The 14,939-nt window shown below is 44.3% G+C and overlaps 1 protein-coding gene across 2 annotated transcripts in view; it reads right to left on the reverse strand.

Moving 5' to 3' along the window:
• Window positions 1-9,616: 9,616 nt before the first annotated feature.
• Window positions 9,617-14,939, reverse strand: part of CFAP57 (cilia and flagella associated protein 57) — an 87,716-nt gene continuing 82,393 nt past the window's right edge. For both annotated transcript variants that reach the window (XM_054497056.2, XM_054497060.1), the window contains exon 23: window positions 9,617-9,998. In XM_054497056.2, coding sequence (XP_054353031.1) covers window positions 9,784-9,998 — 215 coding nt within the window. In that variant the 3' untranslated portion in view covers window positions 9,617-9,783. The remainder of the gene's footprint in view (window positions 9,999-14,939) is intronic.

Consider the following 14,939-nt stretch of genomic DNA (forward strand, 5'->3'; position numbering starts at 1 on the left):
ATTTATTGCTTCCTAGGGTTTCACTAAAATTTAAGGTTACCAAGGATAAGAATTATAGTTAATATATAATTATGTCTATAAAATGTGCCACAAATGTGCTATTAGTGAGAAAAAGAATAATTATGTCTAATTCAGAAGTTATCTAAAAGTAAAGTTAATTCAAATTATGGACTTGAAAATGATTATTTATAAAACAAAGTAGTAAGGAACCAGTAAGGGAGAGAGGTGTGAAGAAAGTCATGAATATGAAGATGTATTTTTGGCAAAGAAGATTGTAAAGAAAAGATAATAATTTTGTATGAGAAAGGATCTTGTGTGGTGAATTTTTTGTGTTGGAGTAAAATGACTGGTTATTTAAAGAAAAAACAAGAAGAAAAAAATCTGGGACTGGATGGAAAGCCCAGGCATGTTGTGCATAGTCTGTGTAAGTTGTATGTAGTTTTTCTTGTTTCTCTGCACATGCAGAGAAAAATAGAAAGTTGAAAAAGTTCTGGCTGGGTGCATTGGCTCACGCCTGTAATCCTAGCTCTTTGGGAGGCTGACATGGGCGGATCACCTGAGGTCAGGAGTTTGAGACCAGCCTGGCCAGCATGGTGAAACCCTGTCTCTACTAAAAATACAAAAATTAGCCAGGCCTGGTGGTGAGTGCCTGTAATCCCAGCTACTCAGGAGGCTGAGGCAGGAGAATTGCTTGCACCCGGGAGGCAGAGGTTGCAGTAAGCCAAGATTGCACCATTGCACTCCAGCCTGGGTGACAAGAGCGAGACTCTCTCAAAAAAAAAAAAATAATAATAATAATAATAAGTTGAAGAAATTTAGATAATAAAATGTTCTTTAAAACCTGATAGAGAATTGGAGAAATTTGGATACTTAACATTTTCATAGTTAAAGCTCTTAGTCTTGATGAAGGTAAAATAATAAATATTGCAAGGAAATACATTAGCAGTTTGACAATTCTTTTTTAATACAGTTAAGCATGAAGCCAGATTTAGTGTTGCACCAAATCTCACATACCTGCCTGCATTGCTTCACACTAAGTTTGCTGTTTTGCATGAATAGTGCTGGTGCTAGAGTACTTATTGGTCATGTGCCTGGAGTGAATTTCTTGATTGATTGCACAGGATGTATGGTGATATTGGTGGACTTAAGGATATTGAATTGTGTATGAGGAATAAAATATTCATCACGTGTTTTTTTTTTTTGGGCTCTGGATAGCATGGTAGCCTCCAGGGTAGACTAAGTTGGGGAAAGGTTGGGGTTGGTTTCCTGTTTGTTTTTGCTTCTAATTTTCATTTGTTTGCTGTTTGTTCTGCTTTGGGTTTTGCTTGTGTATGTATATATATAAAACAATTTATGGTTTTTAGTTTCTAGTGGAAGGCTTTTATTTTGTTCTGTGAATAGTTATTTTGTTTTCTGTGCATTTCTAGGAAGTCATCATTTGTTCTGTTTATCTGGAATTCCTAGGCTACCTTTGTTGGGCCTGCAGGAATTGATGGAGCACACCAGCCATTTGGAATTTGGTTGGTTTTGCTTGCCTCTGATGATCTAGAGCTAAAAAACAAGACTTTTTTTTTTTAAGTTCTGAACAGAAATAATACATTATATATTTTGTTGTTTGGAGAGGTGGATGAGAGTGGAACTGTTTGCGTGGTGTTTGTTTCCAGGGTGAGTCAACTGAATCAATAGTTTGGGTTGGTTTCAGATCATTTCCTTTAATGAAGAAAAACTGTGATATGGATACAAAGTTTTAATGTTCAGGAAAGATTGGCCTTGTCCTTAAGGAAATTATATTGATTAGAATTTCTCTCAAATGAATTTAAAGTGACATTCACTTGGATTAAGTAGTAATAAAAAAAGGTGATATTTTCTAGTGATTTTTTTTATCTCAAGTAGTTTATCACTTATTGACCTTCATGTGTGTAACTTGAAAACAAAATATGTGCAAGTGTTGCACTGGTTTGAAGATTTTGGCAGTAAAAGTTACCTAATCAGTTGTCAGTACTGTGTCTGGAAACCAGTCTTGGAAGTGTGATGATGTGCTTTTAAAATAGCTGAAAAGAAATTGTTTTGTACTTGTTCTTACTTTGTCCTTGTTTTGTTGTATAGTATTGTGTCCAGAATTGGTTCCTTCCGGTGGGTTCTTGGTCTCGCTGACTTCAAGAATGAAGCCACGGACCCTCGCGGTGAGTGTTACAGTTCTGTTTTTTTTTTTTTTTTTTGACGGAATCTCGCTCTGTCACCCAGGCTGGAGTGCAGTGGTGCAATCTCAGCTCACTACAAGCTCCGCCTCCCGGGTTCATGCCATTCTCCTGCCTCAGCCTCCCGAGCAGCTGGGACCACAGGCACCCACCACCACGCCCGGCTAATTTCTTGTATTTTTAGTAGAGACGCAGTTTCATTGTGTTAGCCAGGATGGTCTCAATCTCCTGACCTCATGATCCACCCACCTCGGCCTCCCAAAGTGCTGGGATTACAGGCATGAGCCACCACACCTGGCCTACAGTTCTTAAAGATGGTGTGTCTGGAGTTTGTTCCTTCCAATGTTCAGATGTGTCCGGAGTTTCTTCCTTCTGATGGGTTCGTGTTCTCGCTTGACTTCAGGAGTGAAGCTGCAGACCTTTGCAGTGAGCGTTACACCACTTAAAGGTGGCATGTCCAGAGTTGTTTCTTCCTTCCGGTGGGTTTGTCATCTTGCTGACTTCAGGAGTGAAGTCGCAGACCTTCGCAGTGAGTGTTACGGCGCTTAAAGGTAGTACGGACCCAAAGAGTGAGCAGCAGTGATTTATTGTGAAGAGCAAAAGAACATAGTTTCCACAGTGTGGAAGGGGACCGGAGTGGGTTGCCAGTGCTGGCTTGGGTGGCCAGCGTTTATTCCCTTATTTGGCCCCGCCCACATCCTGCTGATTGGTCCATTTTACAGAGCACTGACTGGTCCATTTTTACAGAGTGCTGATTGGTGCATTTACAAACCTTTAGCTAGACACGAACACTGACTGGTGTGTTTTGACAGAGTGCTGATTGGTACATTTTTACAGAGTGCTGATTGATGCATTTACAAACCTTTAGCTAGACACAGAGTGCTGATTGGTGCGTTTTTACAGAGTGCTGATTGGTGTGTTTACAAACCTTTATCTAGACACAGAGTACTGATTGGTGTGTTTATAATCCTCTAGCTAGAGGGAAAAGTTCTCCAAGTCCCCACCCCACCCAGAAGCCCAGCCGGCTTCACCTCTCAGTATTTGAGTGAAAGGTGATTATTTCTCATATTGAATTTCCAAAACTGATATTTGCATTTACCATATTTCAATGATAGAGGAAAAAGTTGTCTTAGTTTGATAAGTTTGGCATAGGGCTTATCACATTTTTGATACTTTGGGTCACAGTTCTGTCACTAGAATACTAGCAATTAGACATATGCGATGAGTAACCTAACTACTTTAATACCCTGGTTTGAAATACTGCAGGCAGTTATTCCTAAACACCAAATCACAGTGTTGTAATTTGTAACATGTTAGAGAAAACGACACGACTTTCTGTAGTATAAATATCCTATTAACTAATATTTGTGCTGTTAAGTTACAGGGCTTTGACTCTTGAGCCTCAAGAAGGCACCCACCTGATAAATTTTCAACATTGATACCAGTCGAATCCTCAGGACAGTGATGCAAGGCCAGCGTCTGGGCCCATGTTTTGGAATAACCGGGTTGTCTTGGAGTATTGATCTGCTCTTTAATAGAACATTGGGACCAGGCATGGGGGCTCATGCCTGTAATCTCAGCACTTTGGGAGACTGAAGTGGTGGATCACTTGAGGCCAGGAGTTCAAGATCACACTGGCCAACATGGCGAAACCCTGTCTCTACTAAAAATACAAAAATTAGGTGGGTGTGGTGGTGTATGCCTCCCAGCTACTTGGGAGGCTGAGACACGAGAATCTCTTGAACCCAGCAGGTGGAGGTTGCAGTGAGCCAAGATGGTGCCACATTGCACTCCTGAATGCAGGTTTCTGATAACTTTGGAGATTGTGCCATTGGATTAGAGAGAAAACTTTCAGGGCCCTTATTGAAAGGCTAATGTGTTCATATCCCAATATGAGGCAGAGCAGAAGTTGATTGCATGGACTGAACTAATAAGGGACTGAAATAATTTTTTAATGGCTTTTGTTGTTTGAAATATTGCTGATTCCTTTTGTTTTTCAGAGTCTGGAGAATTTTTTTCTTTTGAGCTATTTATATCCTTGAAATATACTTTTAAGTGTATTGAGTATACTTTTGTAAACAGAATTTGAAACATGTTTCTCTCACTGCCTAATTTCTCCAGAATTTGGAAACTATTTGTGAATATTCTTTTTTTTTGTCCTTGAGATGGAGTCTTGCTCTGTTGCCCAGGCTGGAGTGCAGTGGCGCGATCTCGGCTCACTGCAAGCTCTGCCTCCTGGGTTCACGCCATTCTCCTGCTTCAGCCTCCCAAGTAGCTGGGACTACAGGGGCCCACCACCACGCCTGGCCGATTTTGTTTTTTTAATTTTTGGTAGAGATGGGGTTTCACCATGTTAGCCAGGATGGTCTCGATCTCCTGACCTTATGATCCACCTGCCTCTGCCTCCCAAAGTGCTGGGATTACAGGCGTGAGCCACTGTGCTCGGCTTTCTTTGTACTTTTTTTTTTTTTTTTGGAGACAGAGTCTCACTCTGTCACCCAGGCTGGACTGCAGTGGCGTGATCTCGGCTCACTGCAAGCTCCGCCTCCTGGGTTCATGCCATTCTCCTGCCTCAGCCTCCTGAGTAGCTGGGACTACAGGCGCCTGCCACCACATCCAGCTAATTTTTTGTATTTTTAGTAGAGACGGGGTTTCACCGTGTTAGCCAGAATGGTCTTGATCTCCTGACCTCGTCATCTGCCTGCCTTGGCCTCCCAAAGTGCTGGGATTACAGGCGTGAGCCACTGTGCCCAGCCGAATATTCTTAATTCATGGCAATGTGTTTGTTTTCATACATTTAATAAGAACCTGTTTTCTTTTGTAATGGGACACACTTGGAGGAACTGGTTATTTTCCCAGTGCTTTGACTGAAATAGCCTTATGATAGGTTCCAACAAAGCCAATTTTGGAGAGCTTATGTTGGCAATGATTCTTGCTGCACTTTGTGTAGATAATCAGGTCAAGCATATGGGACTGAAGCCTATTTTGCAGGTAGATTGGTCCTGCTGTGATTCGTCTTTGGTGGAAGTGGCAGACTGGAGACAGAAAGATTGTGTTTCAGAAGAAAACTTTATATTAGCTTAATCTTTGATTCCTCAGTGGCCGCATGGTCACTCATGGTATGGAGCTGCCTACGACACCCCTCCTCAGCATGAAGCAGCCAGAAAGATCGACAGCCAGATTCCTCATGATTGAGCAATTGATAAATAGAAAGTGAGCACTAAACTGGCCCAAGACTCCCACAGACTGTTCTTTTGGAGGAACATAGAAATTGATCCTTCTGCTGTTAAAGCTTGAAACTTGTACTAGTTTTATCTGAGTTCCTTCCTCAGGAAAGGATCTTCAAAAAAAGTATCAGAGAACTGAAACTCACCAGATCACTGCACCAGATGCCTCCTTGCCCCTCTGTAGTCCTTGTTTTCTTACACATTGTTACATTTCTTCCCTGGTATATAAACCCCTAGTTTTTAGTCAGGGAGATAGATTTGAGGCTGAGCTCTCATCTCCTTGGCTGCAGCACCTGATTAAAGCCTTCTTCCTTGGCAATACTTGTCCTCTCAGTGATTCGCTTTCTGTGTGGTGAGCAGCAGGACCTGGACCAAACCTCGGGTGTTTCCCTAACATTCTCATAGTTCCACTTATAATACACTTAATATATTAATACATGCAGTAGGTGGTTAGCACTAATTCCTATTTGTAGCCCCTGCCAAATCCCACCATGTGACACATAGTAGATGAGCAACATATACAAATTCTTGTATTCTACTGGTCATAGTAGGTGATTAGTCATGATAGTCCCTCCTGCTTCCAGGTGCACAGAGCAGGCTTATTTTCTTGGAAATCTGCTCCCCAGTCTACTACCTCAGCTCAGGGCAGTCTGGGCACATCTTAGACATGCTTGAAGCCTAAGTAGGCCCTTGAACCCCAGTGGTCTAGAAGAGCTCACCCCATTGGAGTTCAGAAAGAGTGAACCCCCGTTCCTGGCCCTAAGATGCCTTCCCTTTCACTTCTTACTCCGAATCCAGAGGAATGATTATAAGGGGGTCCTGCCTGGGCACACAGATGTTCCCAGGCCCTCAGGTACCTCCTGGGACCAGCAATGGCTGGCCATATTTTGTATAAGAAGCAGGACAGTGATGCTAGAACCTTCTGTAGGTCAGGCTTTTCAGTGTTGAGATAACAGGACACCAGGGGAGTCTCAGCTAGGTAGCTCACACTGCTTGGCCACAGCTGATGCCAAAACTCTAGAAGAAGGTGAGAGGGCCCAGTGAGGAATGCTGGAGGCTATTATACCAAAGAGGCACAGCACTCCCCAAAGGCACCAGTCATCACACCAGAATTGAATGAGTACCTAGAGCTCAATGATGGACTGCAACCAGGAGAGCAAGAGTGGAGTCTGTGTGCCAATGCCTAGTCACTTGAGTGACCAGCAGGGGCCCTAAGGCTGCTTATAGGAGGAGGTGACTGCTCGGCCCGCTCCAGCACTGTCGGGGCTGAAGCAGTAAACTGGATGAAGAGACTCGTGAAGGAAAAGGGGGCACCAATGGGGTGAGTGCCTTCAGTTTCCCCACGGAGTCTGGATAGACAAAGTAGAGGGAGGTCTCGGATACTAGAGAACCAATACCTCCCGATGGGTGGATTAGGAGCAAGCAGTGAAGACAGAACATGGAGACATAAGCAAGATTGAACCTCTGGCCCTACATTTACCAACAAGAAGCTGTGTGCACCCCTGTGCAGCCAAGAAAAGACCTTGTTGACCTGCTGGCCAAGGTGCCAGGTTCTGCTAGGGTGGGGCCCTCCCTTGGCCCATACTTCCTCCTTACCAGCTGGACAGCATCCAGGTTTAGGTTAGGCTTAGGTTAGCTTAGCCTGGGAATTTCCACTCCTTTAACTTCTGATTTAGACTCTCAGGGTTTCAAGTTCCTATAACCTTCACTTGGCCTATAGTGTTTTGTTTGGGCATCTCTCCAGTGCAGTGCATAAGAGCAGCACCTTTGGAGTCACTGGGCCGACTGGCCTGCAGCCCCACCCCTGCCTGTGTGACTTCGTGCCAGTCACTTTACTCCTCTTTGGTTTGCATTTCCTTGTCTGCGAACCAAGGTCCATCTTGTATGTGAAATGTGACATCTCGATTCTAAGACATTTTGCAGTTAAAAAATCTGTCACTTGAATATTGATATGTTCTAGCCATTAAGAATTTCCTTCTGGTCTTCAGGAAAGCTCCAGTTTCTAGTGCATTTTTCTTCTTCCCAGGCCCCTGCTCCATGCACCTTGGTTTGGCTAACCCTCACCAGTCCTTAAGTCCGAAGAGTTCACGTGTCTTCCTCCCCACTGCCATCATCCTGGTCCAAGCCACTGTCCTGTTTCACCTGGGCAACCACAACATCCCTTGTGTCCGCTACTGCATCCCTTACCCTGTAGAACTCTCCTAGCAGGACAGACAGGTATTAAGCAACTAGACAGACATGTTACAGTGATGATTATGAAGAAAAACGATGCGGTGGGTGCAGTTTAGATGGGAGAGAGTCAAGGACTGCCTTCTGAGGAAGTGACCTTTAAGGTGAGATCTAAAGGATAAATAGAAGTTCACAAAGTGAGGTGTGGGGGCAAGAGCAGAGGGGGCAGAGGAAACTGTATGTGGAAAGAGCTGAAGGCAGGAAAGACCTTGGCCTCTTGTACGAACTGAAAGGACGCCAATGTGGCAAGAGCTTGGTGAGCAGTGGCGGTGACTCCCAGCGGCTTAGCATTGGCCTCTGGGTGGCCCATAGCTTCTGTGTGCCTTCAAGGTCTTGCACAATCTGCCCCTGCTGGCCCCTCATCCCCAGTCTCATTTCAAGTCCGTTTCTTCTTCAAAGGTGAAGCCAACATGCTAGCTTGGAGTGGAGGAATCTGGGTCCTGGAAGATCCCACCTACCCATCATAATAATGTAATGGGCTGTCACCTTTGCAGCTGAACCTCTCTGGGGGTGCCTGGATCCTTCCCTGCTCTCTGGATCTGGCTTCCCAGTGGGGCGAGTACATGTGAAGAACATGCCAGCAGGGGGGAAGGTGCTGGCTGCTGTGACAGGATGCAGGCTGGGTGGGGGTTGTTGCTCAGCAGACAGAGTCTCCTGCAGACCCTGTGGAGCCCTTTGCTCCAAGGCCTTTGCCTGCATGCTCCTTCTGCTACCCCAGCCTTTGGGAGACCTTGCCAAATGTGACTGCCAAGCCTCAGCTCTCTGTGAAAGTCAACCGATGAGCAGTGCCCAGAGTTTCAGTAAAGTGATTAGGGAAAGATGGGACAATGCCGGGTTTAAGACAGCCAGAGGTGACCAGCAGGGACCAGCAGGGACTGTGGGCTTAAATATTTCTTATTTGGGTATTAGAGGGGCATCTGGCTTCTGCAGGTGGGAGAAGAGAGGGACATTGGATTATATTCTTTTGCTCTTTCATGCATGAAGAACTATCTCTCCTGGTACCTGTGTGTGGCTGGGTCTCCCAGGATGGGGCCTGAGAGGAATAACCAGAGGGAGAAGTGCATCCTCTCTCACCCCAGAAATGGAGGAGCAGAGCAGGACCCTGCAGAACAAAGATGACAAGTCTAGAATGACATGGAGGCAAGGGAAATGAGGGCAGGGCTCTACTTACAGTTCCAAGAACAGGGTCAGCAGATAATGTAAGACTTTGGGGAATTTTTCCAACACTTCCATGTCTGTTATTTTACTGTCATCTTTTCCTTCTTCTTTACACAGATTAAAAAAAAAAAAAACCCTTAGAGTCTGGGCACGGTGGCTCACGCCTGTGATGCCAGCACTTTGGGAGGCCAAGGCAGGTGGATCACTTGAGGTCAGGAGTTCGAGACTAACCTAGCCAACATGGTGAAACCCCGTCTCTACTAAAAATACAAAAATTAGCTGAGTGTGGCTGGGTGCGGTGGCTCACGCCTATAATCCCAGCGGATCATGAGGTCAGGAGATGGAGACCATTCTGGCTAACATGGTGAAATCCCGTCTCCACTAAAAATACAAAAAATTAGCCCAATGTGGTGGTGGGCGCCTGTAGTCACAGCTACTCAGGAGGCTGAGGCAGGAGAATGGCGTGAACCTGGGAGGTGGAGCTTGCAGTGAGCCGAGATCGCGCTATTGCACTCCAGCCTGGGCGACAGAGTGAGACTCGTCTCAAAAAAAAAAAAAAAAAAAAAAAGTCCTTAGAAAGCCTCGCTGCATTTCCTGAAGGAGATAGGAATGAGTAGGCTTTGGTCCTGCCTGAGCTGGCAGAGGAGAGCCCAAGTCCAGTGTGATCTCTCAGTGCCAGGCAGTCCTGTGCCCAGACAGGGACAAGCAAAGGTGGCTTCAGATGAGCTGGAGCCCCCAGTCCTCAGCCTCCCCTCTTTCCCTCTTCTGGCCTTGGCCCCCCAGCTAAGCAGAAGTTAGACAAGGTGTGGGCAAACACCTTTATTCTGTGTGCCAAATTCCCCAGGGCAAGAGAAAGAGGTTGCTGGGGTCAGTGCTGCAGGGACCATACAGACTCCAACAGCAAGTCTGGCTTGGGGACAGACATGCTGTGTTTCTTCTGGCTGTGGCTGGAGATGGCTCACCAGAGGCGGTCAGTTGGTCTTCACCTCTAAGTCTACCTCGGAGTTGGAGAGGGAAGGAAGTCGAACTCCAGCGAGGGTGTGGAACCCTGTGACCTGCTCTTGCTCTTGGATCTGGTCTCTGAGGCGCTGGATTTCTAGGCGCTGCATTTCGATGATCCTCCCAGTTTCTTCTTGCTCATTCAACCTTGTGGTGGGAGCCGTGCTGAGCATGTCCCTGCTGGGCTCTGTAAGGGACAATAGGACTCACGTGGGCCTGTCCATTGCACTGCTGCAGAGCCGATTCTCCCCTCCTCCCTCCCTGCTTCCTCAAACATTTATTGGGCACCTACTGTGGAGCACTCAATCCCAGATGCTGGAGGTACAGCGATAAGCCATTTTGCTGTCTCGCAGAGAGATGGCGAAGTGAAGCAGCATACTTCAGAATGATGAGGTGAATACTGAGAACAACCCCAGCCCAGCCCCTCTCCTGAGCCCCCAGATCCACCTGCACAGAGGCCCCCACCCATGGAGGCTGCCCCTTCTCCCATTCTCCACATCCTAGCAGGATGGCACTCTTCTCCTGACCTATGTTGGCTTCTGAACTGCCAGTCTTTCTCCTTGTGCAAAACCCCTGCTCCTGGAGACAGACCCCTTCGTGCCTCTCCAGGTGTGTCCACTCATACCTTGTTCCTTGAGGACTTTCTCCCCTGAGTCATCCTCCCTGTCTCAGATGCTGGCATCATCCTGGGCAATGGCAGTGTCCACCAGGGTCCACGGCTCACCCCTGCCCCACAAGGCTGAACTTGCAGCATTAGTGACCTTGGCCTCCACGCCATGCCAGCACCCACTCCTGTGGCTTCCCCTGATGCCATGCTTTAGGTCTTTCACTCTAGCACTGTTCTCTGACCACAACTGCTGTAACTGCTCTATGCATGACACACGTGATCTTGGACTGAACTGAGAATCCTCTCTTCCTGGACAACTCAATTTCTTGCCTACCAAATTGGCTCCTTTTAGATTTACTCCCTTTTCTGGCCAGCTAGACCCCAGTGAGTTTCTTCCTCCATCTTCCCAACAGTGCCCTCAGTGTTCTAGTTGCCCTGTCCTCCTGTCCCTTGCGCCCTGCTTGGGATCCATTGGGCTTCCTGGATTTGATGATTGGCATCCTTCATCAATTCTGGAAAAACTCTTGGCTGTGCCTTATTGTAATGTTGCCTCTCCTCATTCTTTCTTTCTCAGACTTCAATTAGACATACACTGCATTATCCCACTCTCTCCTCTTTGTCTTTTACTGTATCTTTATCTCTCTGGGCTGCAATCTGGGCAATTTATTCTTTTAGCTCACAAATTCCCCGTTCAGATGTGTCTAATCTACTGTTCAATCTGTCCATTGAGCTTCTAATTATAATAGTTTTCATTTCTAGAAGTATTACTTGGTTCCTTTTCAAATCTGCCTATGCAATTTTGGAAGACTTTTGCTTTTTTGTCTTATTTTCAAATTCCTTTTTTATTTTTTCAGACATGAATTTTTCTTATTTTAATAATCATACTAGCTATGAGTCTTTGTTGGTTTTATTCTGTAGTTTGATTTTTTTTGTTGATTTTCACTTCTGGTCGTTTATTTTTTCAAGTATTTAATGACTTTTGATTGTGAGCTTATGTTCCTCAGAACACTATTTATGGGAATTCTTTGAAGCCTGTATTTAAAAGGTACTCCTCCAGAGAAAATTTGCATTTGCTTCTGCTTGGGGCCTAGGGACACTACTACTGTGGGGTCCTTTTAAGGTAAATTTTCAGCCAAGATCGCCTTGAGCCACAAATTGAATGCAAATTCTAGACTAAAACTTGTCTGAGTAGGGACTTTTGGTTAGAAATTGTCATGCAGAGACCTTGTCTGAAGTTTTTTCTTTCCTTCATCCAGAGCCAAGATTGACACAAACAGTTTCTAACCCATCTTCTTATGCAAGATAAGTTTTCTCCTCTAGTCAACCTTTGGTTTCTTAATTCGTTCTATTTTGCTTTGACTCTTTTTTTTTCTTTGTTTTTAAAACAGATATCCTTGTCAGTTTTCCCATATGCATAAGGGGAGAAAAATAAAAATGTGCCTGCAATAGTAAACTGGAAGGAAAGCAAGGTTTTCCTAATATTTTATTAATTTATTTATGAAAGTTATATATGCTTATAGTCAAATAACCCTATAAGGCTTATTACAAATAACAGTATCTCTTATTCTACATTCCATTCAATTTCTCAATCCTCAGAGGCAACAATTTCAATTAGTTTAGCTAATTCCTTTGATATCTACTTCTATACTCTGCTTTGATTAATGTACTTACATTGCTTCTTTGACTTATCATTTTTAGGTATTCTCTATTGACTTCTCTCTACGAAAGACGAGGATTTAGCTTTCCTTCAGCACCCTCCCCTGCCCCCGCAAATTCCCATCCTTTCATCCTCCTAATTTTGAGTAGATCAATAGTCAGAATTTAATTATGATTTATATAACTGCTGGTCACAGTTGAGCCATGTAGTATACAATGATTCATTTCTCTTTTCTATACAATAATTTGTGTTTTCTAAAGTTAATAATTGCTTTGTTTTTTCATTTGTGAAATTTTATATGTCCATATTGCTAATGAAACTGTCTCAATAGTTCCATAGACAGTTGTTTTTGAATAAACATAGAAATTGACCCTTCTGCTCTTAAAGCCTGAAACCTGTATTTGTTTTATCTGAGTTTGTTCTTCAGGAAAGGACCTTCAGGCTCCTTAAAAAGGAAATGTCAAAGAACTGAAACTCACCAGATCACTGCGCTGGGTGGCCCTTGGCCCCTCCCTATTTCTTGTTTTCTTACCCCTATAACATTTCTTCCCTGGTATATAAACCCCCCAGTTTTAGTCAGTCAGAGATATGGATTTGAGACTGAGCTCCCATGTCCTTGGCTGCAGCACCTGATTAAAGTCTTCTTCCTTGGTAATACTTGTCCTCCCAGTGATTGGCTCTCTATGCTGCAAGCAGCAGGACCTTGACCAAACTCCTGGTGTTTCAGCAATATATTTTGTTTCCTTGACCGGGAATGTCTTGCTCATGGCAGCTCGGTTGCTGTGGGCTGGGAGTCTCAGAAGCCCTCCTAAGCAGCTGCCCACCTAATTTTGGCTGGAGGTGAATTTCTGTCTCTCTCTGGCCATGCCACAGCCAGCCCCAACTTTGTTCCTGATTGCCTTGGAAGAACTGCCTTTGAAATTTGACATCTGTACCCAGATAGGTGAGCACCATCTGCTTCTCTCAATTTGGGAAAATTTTAAAGAAATTTCCATTTGTAGGTGGAACAAGCCCAACTGACTGAGAGGGAAGCACCCTGACTGTTTCAATATGGACACTCTTGAGGACTTGTTTGTAATTGTGTGTTGTGTCCCAGCAAGTGAGTGTCTCTTTTGGGTACCAGACAGTGGGATCAGCTCCTCTCACTTTGGGAAATTCTTTATGGAATTTCCATGTGCAGGTCAATCAAACCCAACCAGTAGAGAAAGGGAGCACCCTGGCTGTTTCAGTTTGGACACTAGGGGCTTGTTTGTTGCTGCAGCAGTTGGATAGTGTTTTGGTGATTGTGTGTGTTTGATATAGTCATGGGAAATCAGAATTTAGCCAACTTGATATTCTTTTGCAATGCTATTTGGCCCCAATCTTGTTTGGAATCTGGACTTTGCTGTTGAATGGAAAAGTGGGATGGAGTTGCATGGATCCAGGCTTTTGTGCTGCTGTTCTAAGCAGAGTTGGGCCTGGTTAATATGTGATGTTTTCCTTCGGTGCTGTTTAGCCCCAGTGTTCTTTGGAGTCTGGGGAAGTTTGGCCTTTAAAAATCAAACTGCCATGGACACTGCTTTACCCAAAATTTTGGTTCACATTCTTCACTGGATTAACTATTGGGGCAAACAACGTATAACCATGTAAAACCAGTAAGCTTGTATTGGCATTTCATGGCTAGAGTTCTAAGGTAAAATTATTGGATTTTCATTTGTGTGTGTGTCTACTTGTATGTGTTTATTTGTATGTACACTTATTGTTACATGTTGTGTCTACCAAATTGGCTTATAAGTAAAAGAGCACTCATACATTAAGTGAAAAAGTCCAAGCAATTTTCAAGTTCACGTGACTTATGTAAATCTTTACTAAACAAACTGGCTTTAAAATTATTGGTAGAATGAAAGTGTCAGCATACATTTTTGTTTGGGTTTTATATACGTCTCTGCTAGATATTTTGAGGTTTCAGTGTTTGGAATAGGTTATAAAGCTGTTAATCTAGCCAAAACAAAATGATCTTGGCATGCCTTCTTTGACAGATGAGACTAATTTAATGTTGTTAGGTGAATCTTCTGAGTTATTGGCAAAAATACCTATGTATTTAACTTTGAGGCTCTTATTTAGGTGAGCACCTGATTTCACTGGCTATTAAGAAAATGGTTGGGCCGGGCGCAGTGGCTCACACCTGTAATCCCAGCACTTTGGGAGGCCGAGGTGGGCGGATTGGCTGAGCTCAGGAGTTCGAGACCAGCCTGGGCAAACACGGTGAAACCCCATTTCTACTAAAATACAAAAAAAAAAGAAAATTAGCTGGGTGTGGTGGCGTGCACCTGTAGTCCCAGCTACTCGGGAGGCTGAGGCAGGAAAATTGCTTGAACCCAGGAGGCAGAGGTTGCAGTGAGCAAAGATTGCGCCACTGCACTCCAGCCTGGGCGACAGAGCAAGACTCCATCTCAAAAAAAAAAAAAAAAAAAAAAAAAAAGAAATGGTTAACAAGGAAATAACTAACTTTGTATAATTTTGTCTAATACCTCAGTTTTCAGAAGTAATCTAGATAAACTGTTAAAAATGAAGAAACCAAATACATGTCAATGGGATAAATGTTTTAGGTAAACTTTTTATGTAACTTAAAATCTTAAAATTATTTCTGATGCTCATTGGCTATCTGGGTATCTGGGTCATTTCCAAATAAGAAAGGGTTATGGGCTGGGCACGGCAGCTCATGCCTGTAATCCCAGCACTTTGGGAGGCCGAGGCCGAGGCGGGTGGATCATGAGGTCAGGAGATCGAGACCATCCTGGCTAACACGGTGAAACCTCGTCTCTACTAAAAATACAAAAAAACAAAAAATTAGCCAGGAGTGGTGGTGGGTGCCTGTAGTCCCA

This window comes from Pongo pygmaeus, chromosome 1, assembly GCF_028885625.2.
Source record: "Pongo pygmaeus isolate AG05252 chromosome 1, NHGRI_mPonPyg2-v2.0_pri, whole genome shotgun sequence".
Taxonomy (NCBI): Eukaryota; Metazoa; Chordata; class Mammalia; order Primates; family Hominidae; genus Pongo; species Pongo pygmaeus.